The 22,338-nt window shown below is 35.8% G+C and overlaps 3 protein-coding genes and 1 pseudogene across 4 annotated transcripts in view; 1 reads left to right on the forward strand and 3 right to left on the reverse strand.

Annotated features, from left to right (window-relative positions):
* The window catches only part of LOC142553091 (serine/arginine-rich splicing factor RS40-like), a 57,018-nt gene that overhangs the window by 6,674 nt on the left and 28,006 nt on the right, over window positions 1–22,338 (reverse strand). The window lies entirely within an intron of this gene.
* Window positions 4,711–10,368, forward strand: LOC142553083 (ATPase GET3A-like). Of its 2 annotated transcripts, XM_075663080.1 has the most exons (8): window positions 4,711–5,086; window positions 6,207–6,331; window positions 7,026–7,176; window positions 8,363–8,473; window positions 8,734–8,872; window positions 8,963–9,078; window positions 9,173–9,395; window positions 9,633–10,368. In XM_075663080.1, the coding sequence occupies exons 1-7, from the start codon at window positions 4,826–4,828 to the stop codon at window positions 9,347–9,349; spliced, it is 1,080 nt and encodes a 359-aa protein (XP_075519195.1). In that variant the 5' UTR covers window positions 4,711–4,825; the 3' UTR covers window positions 9,350–9,395; window positions 9,633–10,368. The 2 variants fall into 2 exon arrangements, with proteins under 2 accessions (XP_075519195.1, XP_075519194.1); XM_075663079.1 differs by lacking the exon at window positions 9,633–10,368 and having other exon boundaries at window positions 9,173–9,617.
* Window positions 10,213–16,699, reverse strand: LOC142553081 (phospholipase D gamma 1-like; annotated as a pseudogene).
* On the reverse strand, window positions 18,014–21,397 carry LOC142553082 (subtilisin-like protease SBT4.14). Its single transcript, XM_075663078.1, has 10 exons — window positions 21,291–21,397; window positions 21,099–21,190; window positions 20,913–21,010; window positions 20,629–20,772; window positions 20,380–20,485; window positions 19,757–20,270; window positions 19,349–19,671; window positions 19,139–19,247; window positions 18,849–19,062; window positions 18,014–18,730 (listed from the first exon to the last, which is right to left on the reverse strand). The coding sequence occupies exons 1-10, from the start codon at window positions 21,357–21,359 to the stop codon at window positions 18,180–18,182; spliced, it is 2,220 nt and encodes a 739-aa protein (XP_075519193.1). The 5' UTR covers window positions 21,360–21,397; the 3' UTR covers window positions 18,014–18,179.

Here is a 22,338-nt window from a genome sequence, read left to right on the forward strand (position 1 = left end):
TACGACACACCCGAAGAAGCCGCACGTGCCTATGATGAGGCAGCTCGTGCCATCCGAGGAGAAAACGCACGCACCAACTTCGTGGCAACGGATCCCAAGAGGAACCAACCCTATCCCACCAATGCAAACGAGAGAGATGACGAGGCTGATACCAAATCTGGGCTTAGTTTCTCTTCGTTGAAGGCCAAATTCAGTAAGAATCTGCTGAGTGTCATGGCCAGAAACTCGGCGAATAGAAGTAGGGTAAGCGATCACTTCACTTTTGCTAGTATTTTTCACGTCAAGGGATATAATCAGTGCCAAGAAAACCCTTCTGACATCAAGAGAATCATCGATCATAATATGGTGAAACCGAGTGTGATCGTGCCTCATGTTCGCGATGACAAAGCTTATGGGGAGAGCTCTAGCGGACCGAATTACAGCAGAGAACCGTATTTCGGATTCGGGTTGGATTCAAAGGGATCGGAAGTGGGAGAAGCCTGTAATGGTCTAGGGGATCAAATGGTTGGGTGGATTACAAGTTGTGGGATTGGGAATGATAAGTGCTGTAGAAGTAAAAGATTCAAGGTTTCTTCTTCTGTCATTGTTCCACCAACATTCAGCACCGAGTCTCCGATCCATGGTGATTGAGATAAAAAAAAAAAAATTAACACGTTCCAGCTCAAATGAATTCCTCTTCTCATGATCCCTTCATTTAATAGACCTGGTTTCTGCCTAAGGCTTGGAATCCATTTCCGATATTTTTGTGGTCCAAGAAAGAAGTCTGAATCCTCAAACAAGAAAATATGCGCAAATTTGTAGTGTTATTTTAGTATGGTATAAATCCATCAGTAAAATGTAAAAGAAGCTTACAATTCACATGAATGTTATAGCAACATGTCTCTCTAGCTTTCTGATCAAGGCTGCGTTGAATTTTAATGAAAATAATAAAATTATGATTTATAAACTAATTAACTTTAACTTGTCAACATGATTGTTAATTGTAATGATAATTAAAAATTATAATTTGGAGTTCTTTGACAACATTATTTACTCTGTAAATTATCCGACTCGGTATAACTGGATCACATAAAATGAAAAATTGGGTGCATGGACAGAAGTTATCGGATTCTAATCAAGAACTCCAAAGCCGGCCATGAAATGAAAGTTATATATTATCGTTGTGAATTAGTCTATCGACGTATTTTAGTTTTGTATCATATATCATTACATCATGTGTTGTTGATAATAATTATAATATAACCACACGTAATGGAGAAACATTTAATGGTCACCCTACAGGTGGCGGACATTTCCTAATGTGGATAAATTTGAACCAATAGAGAGCCGGCAGGCGGCAGGGAGAACCAACGCGAGTCTTTGCTGAGTGAGTAAACATATTCACACGAGTAAAATGATCGCGGTACCAGGCGAGACCCATCTCTTTCTCACCCTGCATTTCTCTGTCTCCGCCGTCTCTTAGCTTTCGATTCTACTAGACCTGAGCACAAACTGCTGACCAATAAGTGCGGTAACCAAGAAAGGAAAATAATTTTTTTTTGTTCGTTTTTGAAAAACTATCTGCTGGACTAAGTTTTTATCATTGAATTCGCTTTCCTTTTTTTCGTTCGACACTGTCCCTAGTTGGTAATGCTGGTTGTGTTCTGGGCTGAGCTAGAATTGATAAGAATGGTTTAAAATCTAATCTTTGCATGGTTCTTTAGTGGGTTTTCGGAGCTTATTCTGTGATTTATTTATTAGTTTTTTGCAAGCTTATTCTGCTATTGAAGTGCAGATGGTTGCATCATGAAGTTGAATTACTGTTTGATTATCTTGTTTTGAGATGGTATTGAATACGTGTATTATTTAGTTTTCAGATATTTTCTATGTTGGTTTTAGAATTCTTTTCCACGATCTATTACTGCATGAAAATAGTGCATTTGGAGTTCTGTCGTGCCGGATTTGGAGGATCGTGCTACGATGCTTACTTTTTAAGGTAACATTTGATGTCAGGACACGTTATATTCGATGTTTTCTAATACATATTCGTGTGTTCATGGGATCAGGTGATGTCTGAACAACTAGGTTTCGAGAAAAGGAAAGATCTTTACATACTGTATAGATCCGGTCGTCGGCCGTGTCCATTTTAGATGGCTACCTGCAGAAGTTGAAAGCGTAGACTTACTAATGTCTGAAGTTTATCTCCGTGCAACACCATGTTCGTATTACGCTGTAAAGGCCGCGAATATTGTCCACATAATTCAAAAGGTCATGCCCAAATTTGATGGATTATTCTTTAGTTTATTGTATAGTAATCAATAAAATATTTCGGTGTAATAAGATACACCTCATCATAATATTCAAATTCAATAAGATATACTTTAGAATGTAACCATGATTTGATGAGCTTGAAGATAAATTTTGATGAGAGTAAAAAATTACAAATAAACAAAGTTTATTAAAAGTATTGGTTGAGAATTAGTGTTCATTAAAATGAAAGAATCATAAGGTGGTGAAAGATATATACCAAAATTATATAATCGAAACCATGTATAGGAGTATGATTGGAAAATATTCGTAGAATTTTATGGGACTATTTTTAAAACATCATTAAATCTAAAATTATGAAATATTATGAATAAACCAAATAATAATGTTTCACACTTCTACAACTTATTACAAGTCACGATAAATTATTCTTAATAGAAGGGACCATTGAAGTAATATATTCATGCTATGGTTTATTTTTATATTTATATTTAATTTTAAAAACACAAAATATTCTTGTTTTGAAAAGAGAAAATTCTAATTTTAGTTTGGTAAGCTTGACATGTTTTGAGTTCTAATAATGTAATTTGATAATATTTGATTTCCAAACAATTTTCATTTATATTGGTTTTCAATACAGCATCTTTATGTATATGGAGTTCTTGTGTTCGAAGCCATGGCCACTTTTATTGGACAAGTGTCCGTCCTTTCTCTCATTGCTCGGTTTGGTGCTGCCACCACTGCCATGGTACGTAAAAGTCGCCGCATCTTTACTTTCAATTGGCAACTCTCACGGTCTGTTGATCTAACCAACACGAGCAACTGTTGACATGCGTATCACAGGCAGCTGACAGGTTTCTCAGTCTAAATATTTTGGAACATTGTCATATTTTTTCCAAAAATAGTTGGTTTCGACCTCGCCATATACATTTGTATCACCATTTCTTGAACAGTTCAGCACACCCATTAACTAAAGAATCACACTAAAAGGCAGCCCCAAGGGGGCGAGCAAATGTCTTCTCTTATAAATTTTATAAAAGAAAGGTCAGATTCCTATGAAATTACATTTCAAAATACAATAAATTGAAGTATCTAAATTAACACTTATGATCATTTTTTGGCTTCACTCCCATGCCATCTTACTCTTTTGTACCTTGACCTTTCTTTTCTCAGTCATTGCCACACTTAGTTTTTGATATTCATGTTCATATCGAAACAAACTTCATACAGATAACGACTGCTAAGAATCGTATATGATTTTCACCAAGCCTCTAACCGAACAACATGGAAGTGGGCTATTGCTGATAGCAATGGGCATCGTGTTAAAGATGTTGCCTGATTATAAGCCTTCAGAGGAGCGTGCAACATCAAATTCCCATGCCAAGATTGAAAATACGCGGCCGAGGGAAAATGTCGCGTTTCAAACCGGGATTCAAGAAGACGAAGAAAAGAGACCTTTGGTTTGAAATTGATTGCTCACTTGCATTTCCTGTAATGTAACTTAGCTTTCATTTATTCGCCTTGTCAATTGTCAAGATACTACGTGAAGTGGTCATGGAGCTATTTTCACATCCTTTTCTTTAAAATTGTCTTCAGTTTTTCGTATGTATAATACGTGGATGCAATTATCCTAACATTTATTTATATACTAATTATTGCGTTAATGTGTAAGTTTAGTAGAACACTTGTTCTTTCATCATAAATTTATGACTATTCAAATATAAGTATTTATTTGTTATTTTTTTAAAAAATGATTTTATTTAATTTATTTTTCAACTTAAATATTTGAATTTTCTTAATGAATAATGGGGAATTTAATTATTCTAGGCCATCTTAAGAAAAGCTATTTTAAAAAATAGCCTTATTTATTAAATAATAATATATAACATTTCCTTACATGTTAATTTTCTTTAGTATCTCAATTAATTTCTAAAATTTAGTAATTTAAAATTTGTGCCTCACAAGTTCAAGATTATCTGGCCCAAAAATATTGAAACATATTTAATTTGATATATAACTTTAACAGAAATTTTATTTTGATATATGATCCTATTTTGATTTTTTATAATTTTGAGACTTTTGTGTTTTTAAAAAAGAAATTTAAAGTTATTATATATACGTATTTTACCTATTTATTGATATAAGAAAATTAAAATTTAATAAACATTTAAAAAAAATTACAGTTTAAACTTATAAAACATAAAAAAAATTGGTTTCACTCTTCGTCATTTATCGCATTTTTTAAGATAAAGTAAATGAAAAAAATAGTTGACTAATGTTTTTGAAATTTAATTAATATAGTTAAAGTAGACAAATGAATTCGATTTATGACCAAATTTCATTATTATAAAATAATAATCTCCTAAATTTTGTTAGTTAAAATTTAGTCTCATACTAGATTTAAATTAATTAATCTAAATCTAATTTTTTGTTAATTGTATAATTAGATAATCTCTCTTCTGAAATTTCCTTCCCTAACTCGGGGATACTACAAAATCTTTGTCGAACTGCAAAGAACGAGAGCCTTTCCAGCATCCGCGGAGCAGGATAATCATCGTGTTTCGATCGAAATTGATCGATGGGTTCCACCGAAGATTTGCCGGAGGGAACCGTGCAGAACATATTGGAGCAGGATTCGCTGAAGTGGGTGTTCGTAGGGGGGAAAGGTGGCGTTGGGAAGACCACATGTAGCTCTATTCTTGCTACCCTTTTTGCACGGGTGCGCTCCTCTGTGCTTATAATCTCCACCGATCCTGCTCATAATTTGAGTGATGCGTTCCAGCAGAGGTTTATCAAGACCCCCACCCTTGTTAATGGCTACTCCAACTTGTACGCCATGGTAATTTACCTTTCTTTCTCTTTTATACGAATATAAAACTCTCGGTGTTTAATTTTAGGCCTTGTTTGGTTGGTTTGATATCTGGAGATGTGGAAATGTGACATTGAATCGAAATTTTAGTTTCTGAGGTTTTGATTTTTTTTGGACACAATTAAATTTTTATTTTTTGTGTCTCAATTTCTCTTTGTTTTCTTGGAAAACCCTCCCTTGGCTTAGTTTTTTCCTCTTGTTGTGGATCACTAAAAGTCTTACTGGATTGGTTGGTCCCCAAGCTTTGTAGTTTTTAATTATGAGAAGTAGGATTCTTTCTCTGCCCATAAATATAAGTAATTTTCGTCTCTTAAATCGTAACTTTAGTTAATTATCACATTTGGGTTAATTACTACCTGGAAAGCCGTAAGACCGAACATTTACTGAATTATCAAAACCTATAGTTGGTAATTAGTAATGGTAGTACAACTGAATTTTTTTTTAATTGTATGGCGGGCTAATCACCAATTTCATTAATCCTCCCAAGAGTGACAACTGATAATACAACTCCCGATGATTGCACTAACTTGCAATTTATAGGAATCGAACCATTGACTTTACTCTAATACCGATTACAGAATCGAACGCTTGTTGTTTAATAAAAAAAATTATTTTAATGGTAACAATACAATACAAATCATTAAATCATATAGCAGTTCAAACACCGTAATCAACCACTCTCTTGATAGGGGCAATTATTGCCCCTTCCCAAAAAAAAACTTCTATTTTTGTTATTCTTGCTTTTGATATTTCTTTGCTTGAAAATTTTCTTTATATTCGAGTTGAGTTCTGTGGGCCATAATAACCTTTGACATATTAATCATTAACAAGGTTTAATCAACAAACAAGAGTAATTCCTACCTTTTATTGGATCAGTTCATGCTTTGGATAGATTTTAGAAGGCAAGTTATTTGTATCAAACCAGATTTTGGTTTGGTTCAGTCTGTAGCGTAGAATAGAAGAAATCTGGTTTGGTTCAGTCTGTCATGTAGAATAGAAAATTCATGCGCGCGTTGTGTTTGTTTGGGTATGGCTGGGTTTCTGCCAAGTATTGCTTCTTAAAGTGTGATTAAGTGCGCTCTTTCTTTAGGAAGTTGATCCAAACGTGGAACACGATGAAAGTCTCGGGTCGGATATGACTGATGGATTTTTATCAGATTTAGCAAATTCTATCCCAGGAATCGATGAGGCTATGAGTTTTGCAGAAATGCTGAAGTAAGCTCCACGTTGTTAGTGCTCCGAAATTATAAAATTTTGATGTCTGGGATATATTTGAGTGAATTAGAAACCACAACTTGGTGTGCTCTTTCTACTTTCATGTATTCTTTATGCAGTTCGGTTTGGAGTTTTGTGTGTTCGGGTTTTTTTAATCTTATCCTTTCTTATGAAGTTCTTATCCTTTCATGTATTTGTTCATGTTGTTTGCTGGAAATTTTTCAATACAAACATTAGATCTTGTGATGGAGTGCCTGTATTTTGAAATTATCTGACAAGAATTATGAAATTTTATTTAATTGGCACTCCTTATAAGTTTTTCTTCCACGTGTAAAGTTAAAAATGTGTAGCTCAAGTCGATAATGATATTAAGTTAAAAATAAGATGACGTCAACTCCAACTTTGTCTTGTATACTGGCCAGCCACATTTATCTTCATTATGTACTGCTCTTACGAAGCCTTTTAGATTCTTTTATCTGATCTATTGCCTTTTATTACATTTTGATTGAAAATAGTTTGCGTGATGCAAAATATAGTTTGATTTGATGTTTTGAAAATATTCCAAATATCAAGTTTGGGCTGCAATTTATTTAGCTTATGTAATTTAATAATTGGATATTTATCATGGATCACATATTATTTTTGTTAATTGATCATCTCATATTTCAAACTTGTACTCAAATATCTTATGCAGGTTAGTGCAAACTATGGATTATTCTGTGATAGTGTTTGATACTGCTCCAACTGGCCATACTCTTCGCCTGCTACAATTTCCTTCAACACTAGAAAAAGGGCTTGCAAAAATGATGAGTTTGAAAAATAAATTTGGTGGCTTGTTGAGTCAGGTGAGCTTGTATTAGAATAGCTTTAACACGAAGACAGTTGGTCAATATTCACAAACTAGCACCAAAATGTTCTTCTAAAAGAGTTCTCATGCATTGAAATCGAATTGTAGTTCTACATGTGACTGCAACTCATATTCTTTAAGGATCAAGTAGTTTATGTTTTGCCAAATGTTTGAAGTAGTTGTGTACTTGACTGCTTTTATATTAGGTTCAGGTTATTTGAACATATACATACTCATGGCATGTAGTTTTTTTTTCATGTTCTCTGTGGTAATGTGGGAGGTTTTGCATATATGATGAAATTGATGAAATCAAATAGAAGATGGAACCGAAAAGGCCAAAAATAATAATAAAGGGCAAATTTATTTTGTTTTTGCTTCTCTTTGGAGTGGGATGTGGGGCATTGTGAGTAAAGTTAATGGAAGGGATCAATCCGCCTCTCCAAAGTTTGTCTTTCCCCCTCCAATCAAGATTTGCAAATACACCATCTTTTTCTTTGGTTTATTATGATTCTTTTTGTATGGATCTTGAGCTTTTTAGGGGTTTGAGTTCGATATACACTTTTTCTGTTGACAGATGACACATAATATTTTTTTTAAAATGACACTTACCCAATTCAAACAAAGATGAAAGGCAAACCTGAATTTTCAAGGAAAGCTAATGATGTATAAAAAGAATTGGTGAAGTTTAATTTTGAAGGTCAATCAAGTTCAGTTTTTTCTATAATGCATTCCCAAACTTGAAATTTTCTGAGGTATGCTTTTGTTAACCTCATCAGATGATGCTATTCGTGTAAATGGGAGTAAGACTGAAAGTTAAATCTGGTTTTTTCACACACTGTAAAAACATGCATAACGCATTTGTTTCTGTCTTAAATATTGGTGATACAAATTGATGATAATGATCTAAGGTTTTGTTTTGGGTCGCATTAATGGACGACTCATAACATTGAAACACTAGCAACATTTATCAATCGCTCAAACACCCATGGCTTGGACGATAGATTATATCGCTTTTCCTCGTCCAGGATGAGCACAACCGATTTTCTTTATTTTACATCCTTTATAGCTCTTATTTAAAAATGAGTTTCGCTACATTTTTTCAGAATCGGGTGTGTCATTACTAGCTTTTTTTTTTTTTTTTTGCTTGATACGCAAATAAGTTGCTTCAATCTTTTAATTGGCAGATGACTCGCCTTTTTGGTGTTGATGATGAATTTGGTGAAGACGCCATTTTAGGGAAGCTCGAGGGCATGAAAGATGTGATTGAACAAGTAAACAAGCAGTTCAAGGATCCTGTAAGATGATATTTGCGTTGGTCGGGATATAGATTTCTGGTTTATCACAATGTCTATAGAAAGTGATTTGTGGAATCTGGGGTCGTACAAGAGTTAAAACTTATTCCACAATTCTATGCATATAATTAATCATTTCTTTGGAGTAGCTGAAAATTTAAAATTTGACCGGACATCATCCTGTAGGCGAAGCTCACAGTTAATTTTCATTTTTGTAGCATTCAGTTATTCCCAGAAGTGATGCCTCTTTTTGTCTTTTGCAGGATTTGACTACTTTTGTCTGCGTTTGCATACCAGAATTCCTGTCTTTGTACGAAACTGAACGGCTTGTTCAAGAACTTACTAAATTTGAGATTGATACACATAATATCATTATTAATCAAGTGATTTTTGATGAAGAAGGTACCGCTGAAACATGGTGGATCAGTCCTTTAGTTTAAACGTAAACTTTAAATACCTAAAATCACTCCTGTTCTGTCTTACTTTTTTCAGCTGTCGAATCAAAGTTGCTTCAAGCTAGAATGGGAATGCAGCAAAAGTACCTGCATCAGTTTTACATGTTATATGACGATTTTAACATAACTAAGTTACCTTTGCTTCCCCAAGAGGTAGATAAATAACAAAATACCGTTTTTTTTCCCAGATTGATTTTATTTAATTCATCTAATATTTCTGTGATGGACCGGTCTCCATATTCAACAGGTTTGTGGGATTGAGGCCTTGAAAGCATTTTCACAACATTTCTTATCACCTTATCAATCATCAATACCTCGAGGAACGGTAGAAGAGCTGGAGCAGAGAGTGTCAAGTCTAAGAGTACAGCTGCAGAATGCTGAAGAAGAACTTGATAAACTCAAGAAGGGGAAACAAAAGGTTTGATAAAAAGGCTGAAAATGCAAAGAGTGCTCTGCAATATCAGATAAACGTAAATGTTCACTGCCACAGTAGCAATTTGTGTCGAGCATTTAATTATGAAGGCATCATATATTATATATAATTCATACCAAAACCAAGGTCGAAACTAGTTGGATATTTTTGTACCAGTTTTTTGAGGACAATAAGTCGGGGTTCTTATTATCAAGAAGTGGTTTATTAATCATTAACATTATTGTTTTTGTTATTATTAATAAATCAAACAATTAATATTTGTTTATTTTTTTAGGGTGTCTACACTCTCGATTGATGATCGTTCATGATGATCACAGGACGTGCAAGTCATGAACTTGCAACTTAATATCTCATTTCGCGGTACCTTTTCTTTTGTGATGCCGGAGCATAATTGGATGCGGCGAAATCTTAGTACTTGAATAATCAACATATCAAAGTTATATAAGGATGTTGTTGAGATAATAAAAATTATCAATAAGAGAGAATTTACTCTCGGTGGTGCATAGACTACCTCGCTTATTTCGAAGAGACGGTACCTGAAATTTTGAGTGCAGATCCAAACCACGTAAAACAGTGCAGTGATTTGATCGGGATGCATTTTTTCCCGATCATTTTAGTCAAAATTTGGCAATACTCAAAACATTCAATCCGGGATAACCAAGATTTGGATCATTCATGCAAAAAATAAGAAATTTTCCTGAAAGTAGAGATTAATTACACAGTACTCAGAAGAGAAGTTAAATGGAACGTTCAAACTTTTTTTCCCTTGAAATCATCCTCGACACTTCTGCTGCAAGAGAAGCGTACAACCAACCAAAAGGACGCTGCTTTCCACTTAAGTATGGTGTTGTGTCTTAAATCGTCAGATTTTCCTGGATGGCAAGAAACGATCCAACTATGTTCCCTCCAACATCAGGGAATGTCTCACAGTTGGGGAGCGGCTTCACTTTGCCTTTCCGGTCAACGTCAACTGGATACTTAAGAAGGTGTCCCCTCATTTCTGATACCTCGTTTGATGCAAACTGGTTCCAGTTAGCCTCCCCCATCGATCTAACACGTCTAACACATTCGAGAGAATCGGGTCGAGTAAAGCAGTCCTCTAGTATTCCAAGATGCTCAGCCCACAGAGACATTCTGTATCCATATATCTGTAGGAAAAGGCACGTAAAGTACGAGTGAGAGTCTAATAAGATGCAATTTAATTTAATTCTGGAGCTTTGGTGGCTTATGGCCACTGAAGAACAAGGGGTGACCATAAGGAGCTGCCGCCCTCCTAAATTTTCGTATGGACGTGCACATTTCTGCTACACTGAAAAGGAGAAAAAACTGATTTCTCCCCGGCCCATAATTTAATTTTCTAGAACCTCTATTTTGTCTCATTTATTAAATTTCTCAACCAAGCAAACAAGGTGGGAGCACTCGACCAAGGCACAAATAAGCAAATACAAGGAATTCCCCACTCGGTTTTCTTAACAGCAAGAAACACCAAGAAAAGGGGGTCACCCAAGGACCTTTTTCTATAAAACTGGTATTATATTTTACTCAATTTAATGGCCAACTTTGATAAATTTTCTTGATTCACAGATTTTTAGCATATTGATGAACTTTCCCATCGTTAATATTATGCAAATTTGTGAGCAGCGTACATTCCGTTTTACGAGGATACCTGTCCACGGGGGCTCGATAATCTTCTTGCCCATGTGTGATGAGGCTGATAAGCACCCATTGCAATCTCCGTGTCTCGAGTACCCTCCATCGATCTTTGATTAATGTTTGCAGATCCCAGTATTACATATTCATCATCCACTATCATACCTTTAGAATGAACATAAATCATAAATCTTCGGTTTTTCCTGCTAAGTCCCTGGAAATGAAGTTAATAAAACTTCAATATAAAAAAAAAATCATAATACTTGAGATATCATAGAGAATGGAGTACCTGGGGATTGTTTGATGAGGTAACACTCTCGGAGAGATCACAGGCATCGAGAGTCTCTCGGTTGCCAAGGCAGTAAAAGTTTAAATAATCTTGCGGCGAGTAAGCATCCTCAAGCCCAACCTCCACTAAAGCCTTGTGAATGGTTTCATACATCATTTGCATTGTCTTATGCTGGGAAAAAAGATCATCAATTAACAGAACTCCACACAAAATGACTATAGGTTGCAGATCCATAGATTTAGTTGAGGGAGGGAGACAATTTTTTAGAAAGGCGAAGCGACGCATGAAATTTGAAAATGTTTTTATTCGAACCCTGGTGATTAGGAATCAAGCATAAGCTACACATATTTAGATGATCGGAAAGTGTTGATGGAACTTTGATCTTCTTGATTTGTATAAAAATTCATCACTACAGGCAGTGCATACCTGCCAGAATAAAATCCTCTGTGTTGCAGCCCCTGTTGGATTACCTTCAGGCCACATAGGGACAACAATATAAGCAGCAAACCTCTGATGTGCTCTAATTTTTTCAGCAATTTTAAGAGCAATTTCCATTGGAATTAAATTATTAGCACCTGCATGAAAGACGATGCATTTAACGTCGATATCTGTGGTATCACGGTCAAGCTGGTTATCGCAAACTCGTGATCAGGCAGGAAGAGGTAAGTTCAGAACACGTGTCATGTAAAACTTCAATAGGATTAATTTTAACTAGAGTGTGCAACAATGTGACATAAATAAACATATCTGAACATTTTGGGCTAAGAAAACGACACAAGAAAGGCAGTTTCTCACCAATGTCCTTGTATGAACTCCAGTTGTATGAGGACCCAATGAAGTATTGATTTTCGATATAGATGAAATGTTGGGCAGCACGGATTAGCCTTCACATATGCTGTATGTATGCTCATATCTATAAGAACATTCTTTCCACATACCAAGTTCTATTTCCAAAAAAAATGACAAAAATATTTAGTAAAAAAATATGATATGCAACCAATAATTCGAGCACAAGGAATTTAGTTTTCAGCTCACCCTCATTGTCGCCTCCTTAGGATCTTTTGGGAATCCTTTGACCGAATTTGAATCGATGGACCGAAATACCTGCATAACATATCACAGCACAATAACAATAATCCCATATTACCGGTTACAAAAGGTACTTTTGCAATCTGTCAAAATTTCTTGATTATGTACCTGTGCATGCCAACTTTCAGGATCATCGTCACTTACACAAGGAGCATCGGACAACCCCAGTATGTCAGGTATCCTTTCTATAGAGAGCAAAGCATCATCAGATGACGTTTTCAGTTTTTTAATTCCATGCGGTCTCGAAGCCTTTCTCCACCGATCCTCAAAATTAGTCAGAACATCATATGCTGCGGGACCATCAATTTTACAGTGCAGGTCATGCCATGGTTCTCTTGGACAACCAGTAGTACTTCCCTGTTCGAGTACAAATTCATACCAACATATTGCAAAAGTCAATACGTTTCATTTTATCACAAAAGTTTCACATGTTAGCTTACAAGCTCGTACACACATCTCAATTTCAGGCAGGTAAAGCTCATGACAAGTGGGTACACCTGTAATGGTTACTATGTAAATGGGATAATAAAAACCAGCCATTGACAAAACAACAAAGACTATAAAGGGAATCTAAAGGTGTTCCAGTTTTCATAGATTTGGTAAATAGACAAAAATTTACAGCGGTGAATAGCAGCCTAAGATGCTCAGAGAAAACATTCACTGAAGACAGGAACATGAGTTACCGTATAAGTGGGGTTGTGATAGTCGTCTGAATGCAAAGTATGAAGTGTTCTAAATATAGGATGCTGAGGAGTATCATATCGTCCATCACACAAGTCCAGTCCTCCTAGAAAAGCTATGATCCTCCTTCTGTTGTTTCCAGCATCAGCATCCACAATCACAGTCTTCTGATGGTGAGTATAAATGACTCCAACTTCCTAGTCAAAAAATTGTAAAAAATTACAGTTTGCCTTCGCACAATATGAACAACCACTATAACAATGCAAAATCTATATTTTTAAAACACCAAAAATTTCAAATACGACATAAAGTATACACAACTTTTTGAAGCAGCAGTCAAATTTGGCATAACAAATTATTTATGTGAACCCATTCATCCGAAAACATACCCTCTGATTTACCCAGCTGTGCCGCTTTCCAGCCACTCGAGGACAAAGTAGCACTTGAACAGAGGAGTGCTTGAAAAATCGACGAGTTTCTTCATCATGAGTTTGCATAACTCCATCCTGCCCACACCGAATATTATTATAAAGAATGAGATAACTTTCAAATAAACTATGCAAGGAAAATTGACCTCTAAAAAATTACATATGAGAAATGAAAACTCAATGAAGCCGTAGGAGATACCCTAAAAGCCAATGCATGCCAGCAACTCAAGCAAAGGACACTGATTAACCTTGGATAGTAGATCTAATTTTTCAATTTTTTAGATTACTTATAATTTTGTTTACTTGCAGCTGGTGGTATCAAAATGCCACTAGGTCGGAATATTTTATCAATCTCTCCAGGAGAATGAGGATCTCCAAAAAAGTATTTTGAGTTCAGTTCTTTTTTAAATAAAAAAAATTGTCTACTTGGACCAACCTGCTATTTTGCTTCTTGTTCTGTTTTAGTGTCATCTCAATTTTCGAGCATTCGATAAATCAATTAAAAGAAATCTTTGACAGTTACACCATGACCTATAGCACATTTGTGATTTTCGCTTCCATGTTAGAAAATCCACAACTCTTATATAGCGAGGCGAGAAATATTCAAGACAACCTAATCTTATAATCATATATTTTAAGATTTTCTTGAAAGCAAAAAACCACCATAATGATGCATTGTGCCCAAAAATTAGCAAAGAGAATCAAATTCATATATTTGTTTGAGACATTACAGATGGTATAAGCTCAGGAGTATTATCCTAAATATTTGGAGCAATGTAAAGCTTACTGTTTTGTAGCCCAATATGCTTCTTGACGTAGGGTCGTCCCATACGAGAAGCAACACTCTTACTCCTTCCTGTGACTTTGACTTCAGCAGTTCGCCCAAAGTGGAATCAGAGATAGAATTGTCATCCCTAACTAGTCTAACTTTGTGCCACACTGACCATCCGGTTATATAAATGAAGCGCCGAGCATGACGTATTGCCTCAAAAATGTCACGCCAACACTTTCCATTTATGAATTGCATTCCATTGTCGAGTTTTAGACTCGGGAGGGATCCATCAGGTACATGCGAATCTTGATAAAGGGTGACTGTCCCACCTCTCCTAAGAGGAAAATATGTCCCATGAACTCCCTGATAATTGGGACCGGCTCCAATTCCATGATGGTAAATACTCAGCTGCTCTATTGGGTAGTACTGAATTGATAAACTCAAAACAGCTCCAGCCTTGCAGGGTTTACCACTGGCATTAACGATTGGAAACTGCCCCTGAAGTTTTCCTCCTCCATATATGTGCTCAACTGGAAGAGACACTGTCCCTATATGCTGTGACCCCACAACATCATTATCCTTAACAACAAAGCTCACTTCAGCAGCATAATGAGCTACTGGGAGAATAAAATTTTGCCTCCAAACAGGATTTTCATCATTTTCAATAACAAAGGTCCTTCCAATAGTGGCTCCGATTAATGTTATGGAGACGTAGGGATCACTAGTAATCTTACTATGTGCTTGCCCCTCAATTTTGTTGCTCGTGTTTCCAGGAAATTTAAACATATCCCCAAATGTTTTGTGAATCATATCCATGTTTGGAAGGTTTTTCGCTTCATATATCCATACATCTAAGTTCCCGTGTAAAAGTAAAACCTTCAAAGATGTTTTTGTGGGTGAGACTTGCACTACCTGCATACCCTGACCATGTGACGGATTTGAATGTGTTGATACATGTGATGATACTGGATGAGAGGGCAGCCCCTGGGCGACAGAAGATGTTTCCAAACTTGAAAATGAGGTATTAGGATACCCATAAATTATCCCAGAACCATCAAATTTATCAGTCATTGGCAAGGGTCCCGAGTGATATTTTTGCGGGGGGGTGGCGTTAGATGAAGATGAAGGGGCTGGAGGGGACGCAGATACAGATAGCTTACTGTGATCATCAGATAAAATCATGTACGCCAATTGATCGTCAATAGGTGGGTAAAGCGGAGGGTATGTCTGGGAACTATCATTTTGATGATCATACTGCGACATGGAATCACTGACAGATGATGAACTATGCTGATACTGATGGTGAGTGGAGTAATCGCTGCTGACTCTAGGAGGAATATCAGATTGAATGTCTGGAAGTTGTAACCTCCCAGATGACTGATGATGGAGGTAATTAAACGAACCATTTTGGAAACTCCCAAAGGTCTCTGGGTTCGGCTGAGGAGGAGCGGATGGTGGTGGAGGAGGAGACGTGTATGAATGGTACTGGTAAGGATAGGAACTATGCTGTAGTGGGTGGTAAGGTGCAGGAGTGGGAGGAGGTGGAGGTGGTGGTGCTGAACCAGGATACTGGAAGTTCAGGGGCGTGGAATGTATAGTGTTATGCGTGGTAGGATAATGTGAATGCTGTAGATACGGGTATGAACCAGGAGCAGGAGGAAGATGCAAAGGTTGAGGTGGGTACTGACTTGGAGGTACAGGAGTATGAGTATAACCATAGGCCGGATTGTAAGGGTATGGAGATGGAGGGTAACTATTATTGTTTTCATCCATTTATGCACAAAGTTTTTCTTAACTTTTGATTCTTATATACAGGCAAAACTATTATAAATTAAATTAAGAAAAGATAAGGAAAAAATTCGAATCAAAAGTGTCTCATAGCTCCTAAGAGCATATTGTTAATTTGATCATGCACAAGTAAACAAACTGAATATTAATCAAAAGTGCCTAACAACTAATCCAATATTTAACTTTCCTTGCGAAATGATTACTAACTCGATAATACAAAACCGGAAAATCTCAGTATTTGTCGAAAGGTTGTCTCAATTTCAATCCAAGGGTGATCTTTCCTCGCAAAAGAATCAAACTGGATCCTACAAAACTCAATGAACTGCACATTCGACAAAAGTTCCAATCAAAGAGTAATCTTTCCTTGATAGAATTAACCTAAATGGAACAAATGATCCCTATAAATGGAGAACAATAAATGCCTATGGCAGAACGACGAAATCCTTTCTGCTGAGGGAATCAAAAACACCAAAAAAAAAAAAACGTAAATCGAACAGGGACTTTCTAAATACCTCCAATAACCCAATAATTACTCCTCTATTGAGTTGATCGGAAAGGAAATGAGTGCTTTTCAACGAGATCCAGTACCCCAAAAGGAGGAAAAAGCAACATGAATTTGAGCAAATCGTTCGGGGTTTTAAATAGGTAATATGAAACCCGGTCGTGTGTGACGTGTAATCACCAGTAGTAACACACATTTGTTTACGTAATAACAATTTTTTTATATTTTATTTAATGATATTTCTCGAATATATATTTCAAATTTTAATGGACTCGGTAATTCACTTAAATTAATGAGATGGTCTCACGAATTTTTATCCGTGAAATATGTCAACTATATATATTCACAATAAAAAGTAATACACTTAGCATAAAAAGTAATATTTTTTATGGATGACCCAAATAAGAGATCCGTCTAACAAAATACTTTTTGTGAGATCGTCTCACACAAGTTTTTGACATTCACTTATCGTCGAAAGTTTGAAAGGAGTTTTCGAATTTAAAATCCAAATGTAACAATTATTTGCTAAAAAACAAATTTGATTCTTATATTCCACTTTTCGTATTTAGTTTATATCTTTTCTAAAATTTTGGATAATTTCGGATAATAATCTTGAGTACGGTGAGAAAAATGTATTTTCGAGGATTATGTCAAATAATGTGATGTTTGCTTAATTTTATTTTAAAAAAACCTCGTACAAACTACCATAATCGAATTTGGTCTTAGATTAAGTTAGATTTTAAAAATAGCCTTAAATTCCAAATATGTCCTTAAGACTCTTTTTATCTAACAAACAACATATTAAATTGAGCAAATATTATAATATGATTATACAATAATGTATTATGAAAGTATTAACTTTATCAAAGTATTATTATTAATATAAATTTGATAAATAATTAATAAATTTGAAAATAAATAAAACATGCAAAATGAAATACAAAATTATCATAAAAACAAATCTCTTATTTGAGTCTTTCATGAAAAAATATTATTTTTATGCTAAAAGTATTACTTTTTATTGTAAATATTGATAATGTTGACCCGTCTCACAGATAAAGATTCGTGAGACCGTCTCACAAGAGACCTACTCTTCGCATGATAGGTATAAAGAGAGTTTTGTGGAAAGAAAATATATTGGAACCACAACATATTAGAGCACACTTTGTTTGTTTTATGTAGATTATTTTAAAAATTTTCAAAATATTTTTTTTATCTAAGATTTGCATAACGGTTTTTAACTAATATAACTTACTCGTTTTATTCTACAAAATTGATTAACACTACTTTTCACTTTCTTCATTAGTAATGCTTGAATAATTGAGATTGAGAAAAAATATTTGAAGCAAAAATGAAATGAATCTAATATGACAAGTTAATATTTAAAAGTTAATTACTCATTCTAACACATATAAAATAATTCTTATTTTACTAATTTATACTTAATTGAGATATTGAAAATAGTAAATGATCTTCGTTTGTTTTTGATAGGGAAAATGCTAAGATTTTAAATGGCTTAACCAAACATTGCCTAATTTTTGTAAAAGCAGCTTCAATCAAGAGAGCCATTCATGTCACTTGCAAATATTGACAGGCCTTGTGTACACAGTTTTTTTATATATCTATTCATCCAATGTATCAGCAATGACAATGGGACTCCTCACACTGTGATGAAAGCTTCTCCATGTAAGTGAACCTGATCTAAGCACAGCGTGGGGATTCGTTTTCGGTTTCGCCTTCACCACCACTTTGAAGCTTCGTTTCTGCTGCGTCCGAGTGAATGACAGAATCATTGGTTTCACCACTATGACCACTCCTGATGGAGCCCTGACAGTGGCATTATACACAGAGACAGGCGGCCCAACGTTGGTGACCCTCCTTCGGAAAACGCCTATCGTTGTATCCTTATCACTCTTCAATGAAAGTTGCATGGTGGGATAATTTAGAGCATCTTCCCCATCTGGTGGAACCAGTTTTGAACAATTTATCGGTCCCTGGTGGAGTATAGTCCCTAACTCTGACTCCTTGTAGCCTTCGTGACACAGAAACTGAATGTACGAGATTGCATCCAAGTCGTATATTAGTCCAGGGGATCTTGCTCGGGTGGGATTGAGCTGGCCTGACCCATATGAGAATTCTGCATCTTTATCTAGTCTTGAACTCATTTGTGTTGCTGCAAAGAGGAATAAATGTGTGACGATTAATGAAAGCAGGGGTGAACTTTGATAATGAACTGCACGTGGATTAGTTACTAGCTAGTCGAAAATGCAAAGAAATGATTCAAGATATACCCGTAGTCATAATGGCAGATTTAATTGCTGCTGGGGACCAGTCAGGGTGAAATGACTTCACATAGGCAGCTGCGCCACCGACGTGTGGACATGACATCGAGGTACCGGACATGAAGGTGAACTTCGAGCGTTGGGTGTCGCCTTTCAATCCGGTTAGCGAATTCAATGGAGTATATGATGCTAGGATATCAATTCCAGGAGCTGCAATATCAGGCTGTTCCTTGTCTTATCAGAAGCTAGTTACAAAAAAAGACCATAAACTACGCAACTTTCATATATTCAATTCATACCTTGAGAAGGTGTTGTGATCCAGGATTTGGACCCCTGGACGAAAATGAGGCTGTGACAGGAGCACGGATTTCAATTTCCTCCGATTTGTATATAACAGCAGAAGTTGATCTGTAATCGGCACGAATAACATTGTTTTAAACTAAAGACTTGAAAATATTTATAAACTTTTGCTTTCTGGTTGATATCAACGAGTTAACGTATTTATTTACTTTGTCGAACGAATATAGTCGTTGATCTGCTTCCCTATGGTCGTATTCACCATAGTCGCCGGAGCCATGAAGATTTGTGCCACGTCCTGAAACAAGTCACTCTCGACCACTGTTCCAATCCCTCCCAAACGTTTGATCACAGAGTCAGCACCCCAAGCTTGTAGCTTGCAATAAACAATCTTCCCTTCTACCTTTCTCGGATCCATCGAATTTTCGAGACAGTACCTCGACTCTTCTTTAGTATCGGAATTCATAGACAAATCGACCCCACTTGCTAGAGGATACGACTTTTTTGCTGGCTCAAACGTGTTTACCCCGATTCCCTGCATACATGATACATGATCAGATATACGTTTTGAGGAATGGTTTTTGAGCTGTTTCAACTATATTTATCGATGCTAATCTTACTGATACAGTCAGGCCATTGCCTAATACTACTTTGCTCCTCAACTGTCGATCGATCCCACTAGCAGCCACTGTTAGGATCCAAGGCGCGTGATTTGCAACAGTGCCACGACTCGGTCCATCATTCCCAGCCGAAGCCACAGTAAGAATCCCTTTCCTCATGGCTCGAAAAGCTCCAACTGCTATAGAATCGTTTGTGTAACTTGCCGATGCCCCTCCTATTGAGATGGAAATTATGTCTACTCCATCACTAATAGCAGCATCAAATGCAGCCAGTATGTCCATATCTGCACATCCCGAATTCGCCCAACAAACTTTGTAAATAGCCACCCGAGCAGAAGGCACCCCCCCACGCGCTGTGCCTTGTCCTAGCCCAAAAACGCTAGCATTTGGAACGAGACGTCCAGCTAGAGTAGATGAAGTATGTGTGCCGTGACCATCTACGTCTACCGGCGACAATATATCATTGGGATCGTGTTGTTTATCTAGCTTGAAATACTTTGCTCCAATAAGTTTGCTTCAGGGGCACAGCATAAATTCGAAAATATGAAAAAATTACATGTTATTGTCGAAGTAAATCTAAATACGACAAATCGAAATGAATTAACAGATGAGCATGAAGTTACTTGTTACATCCTGAAAAATTTGTGAAATGTTTACAACTTCCTTTCCATTTTGCTGGTGGAGGGCCAAGACCATCATCCTTAAAGCTATCAGATTGTGGGGTGATTCCTAGCACAGAAGTGAGATTGCATATTGTTCAATGTTTTAACTCAGCGGCATGTGCTACTATAGAATTGCAACATGTCGACACATGAATTAGATTGAATGATGATACATAAAAAGTAAAATTGTTGAAATGACACTAAATTTACCTGTGTCTAATAGGCCTACTATGACATCGCTCTCAACTTCTAAGTTCCTTTTCGAATCTGGGGTGAGTCCTAGAAATTCCCATGATCTGGTGGTGTGTAGTTTCCGGTATCGGTTTGGAAAAACCGAAACTACTTCATCCATGTCTAGAAATATTCCGCAGCCATTTCAACACAGGTGTAACAAAAAATACTTATTCAAGATGTACTTATGATCATGACCACGTGGCTGTATACTACACACACACACACACACACACACACAAATATATATATATGTCACATACCGGACAACTTCCTGGCTTCATCTTCAGAAAGCTTAGCTGCAAATGCATTTAAACTTCTTGTGTAGCTATAAACAAGAGACTCGGAAGCATCTTGTTCACTGTGTCAGCGAAACATACTGATGTAAATAATAAGATTGTTAAACAACGTGTCTCTGAACAGGGAGAGGGACTAGTAGAAAAACCCACCTTTCCTTTATGGACGAGAGGACATTGAGATGTGTGTCAAGAATCGATCTTCCACTCACTGGATGGTCTTTCAAGAAAACGATGTAGAATTCCTGCAGTAACTAGAACACATGGCGTAACATGGCAAATCCCACGAAACGTAGAAAATAACACTAAAATCATTCAAGAAAATGAAGCTGCAAAGGTGACGACCTTCTGCACATTCCCATAATTTGCTGGTAAAAGACATGTAAAGGTGAAGAGAAGTAAAAGATATTGCATTGTTAGGCTTTGAATTTAAATCTCCCTGGATATTGTCGTTGAAGAGTGAACGAACTGGCATTTAAATAATATGGTTTGAAGGAAACTTTCCATGAATAGTAGTTTACTAGACTATAGCTTTACTCTTAGTCATGCATTGAAAGAGATTAGGAAGAAGATTGTGAAACCTTAGAAGAAAGATCAATAAAGCTTGATTATGAGGGGACAGTAATCTTTAAGCTCTTAATTCCTACACAATCCTGATTATTCATTTCCATAATTTGATCCAATATTGCAACCATAAACGATTGTAAACTACGTAATAAATTTTTTGTCAAAATACTGTAAATATCATAAATTCATATACATGCACGTAGATTAAATTTTAATAAAAATATATATATATATATATATATAATATGAATTTGTATATAATATTTGTGTGAAATTATAGCGATGTTAGAGTAAACATTTTAATGCAAAATTAATGTTTCAGTTTCATTTTTGCTGTACTAAGTCGTTTTCTTTTGAAAATGGTGTTGTGGGGGAAAGAGTATTTTGGGAAGAAATTAAAAGCTATATAAAATAGTATAGCTATGTTGTTTCCTTTGAAAATAAGGAAAAATATTTTTATGGTCCAGCAAATTGTTTTTTTTTTTTTTTGATTGATTAATTTTTTAGTTTATTTTAATCTTGTATAATAACTTTTGAATTTCGGCTATTTTGATTCATCTACCACTAAAATGTTTTACTTTTATCAAAAATCGTTGATTTTGTGATGATTAAAGCACATTTTGGTGCCACAAACTTTGAATGGTTCTGGTGGATGTACAGAACTTGTAAAGTTTTTTTGATTTGTTCGATTTTTTTTGTTAATTAACTTTCAAATAAATCGATTTTCCTTCAAAATGAAGAAATCCGCAAATTTTTTTGCAATGTTAGCTTTAGCCAACGTCTAATAATTGTTTTTCGACAAAAAGTGAACATTCCGGTGGTAGAT

This window comes from Primulina tabacum, chromosome 8 (genome assembly GCF_025594145.1).
Source record: "Primulina tabacum isolate GXHZ01 chromosome 8, ASM2559414v2, whole genome shotgun sequence".
Taxonomy (NCBI): Eukaryota; Viridiplantae; Streptophyta; class Magnoliopsida; order Lamiales; family Gesneriaceae; genus Primulina; species Primulina tabacum.

Bases quoted from the DNA above. Each gene is read 5' to 3' on its own strand.
- LOC142553083 (XM_075663080.1), top strand. From the start codon at position 4,826: ATGGGTTCCACCGAAGATTTGCCGGAGGGAACCGTGCAGAACATATTG. The intron at 6,332-7,025 runs GTAAGCTCCACG...TATCTTATGCAG, and splicing joins AGTTTTGCAGAAATGCTGAA to GTTAGTGCAAACTATGGATT. The intron at 8,873-8,962 runs GTACCGCTGAAA...TACTTTTTTCAG, and splicing joins AGTGATTTTTGATGAAGAAG to CTGTCGAATCAAAGTTGCTT.
- LOC142553082 (XM_075663078.1), bottom strand. From the start codon at position 21,359: ATGCAATATCTTTTACTTCTCTTCACCTTTACATGTCTTTTACCAGCA. The intron at 20,486-20,628 runs GTAAATTTAGTG...CTTCTGTGCTAG, and splicing joins AGTAGGCCTATTAGACACAG to GAATCACCCCACAATCTGAT. The intron at 19,248-19,348 runs GTAAATAAATAC...TGCCGATTACAG, and splicing joins GACTATATTCGTTCGACAAA to ATCAACTTCTGCTGTTATAT.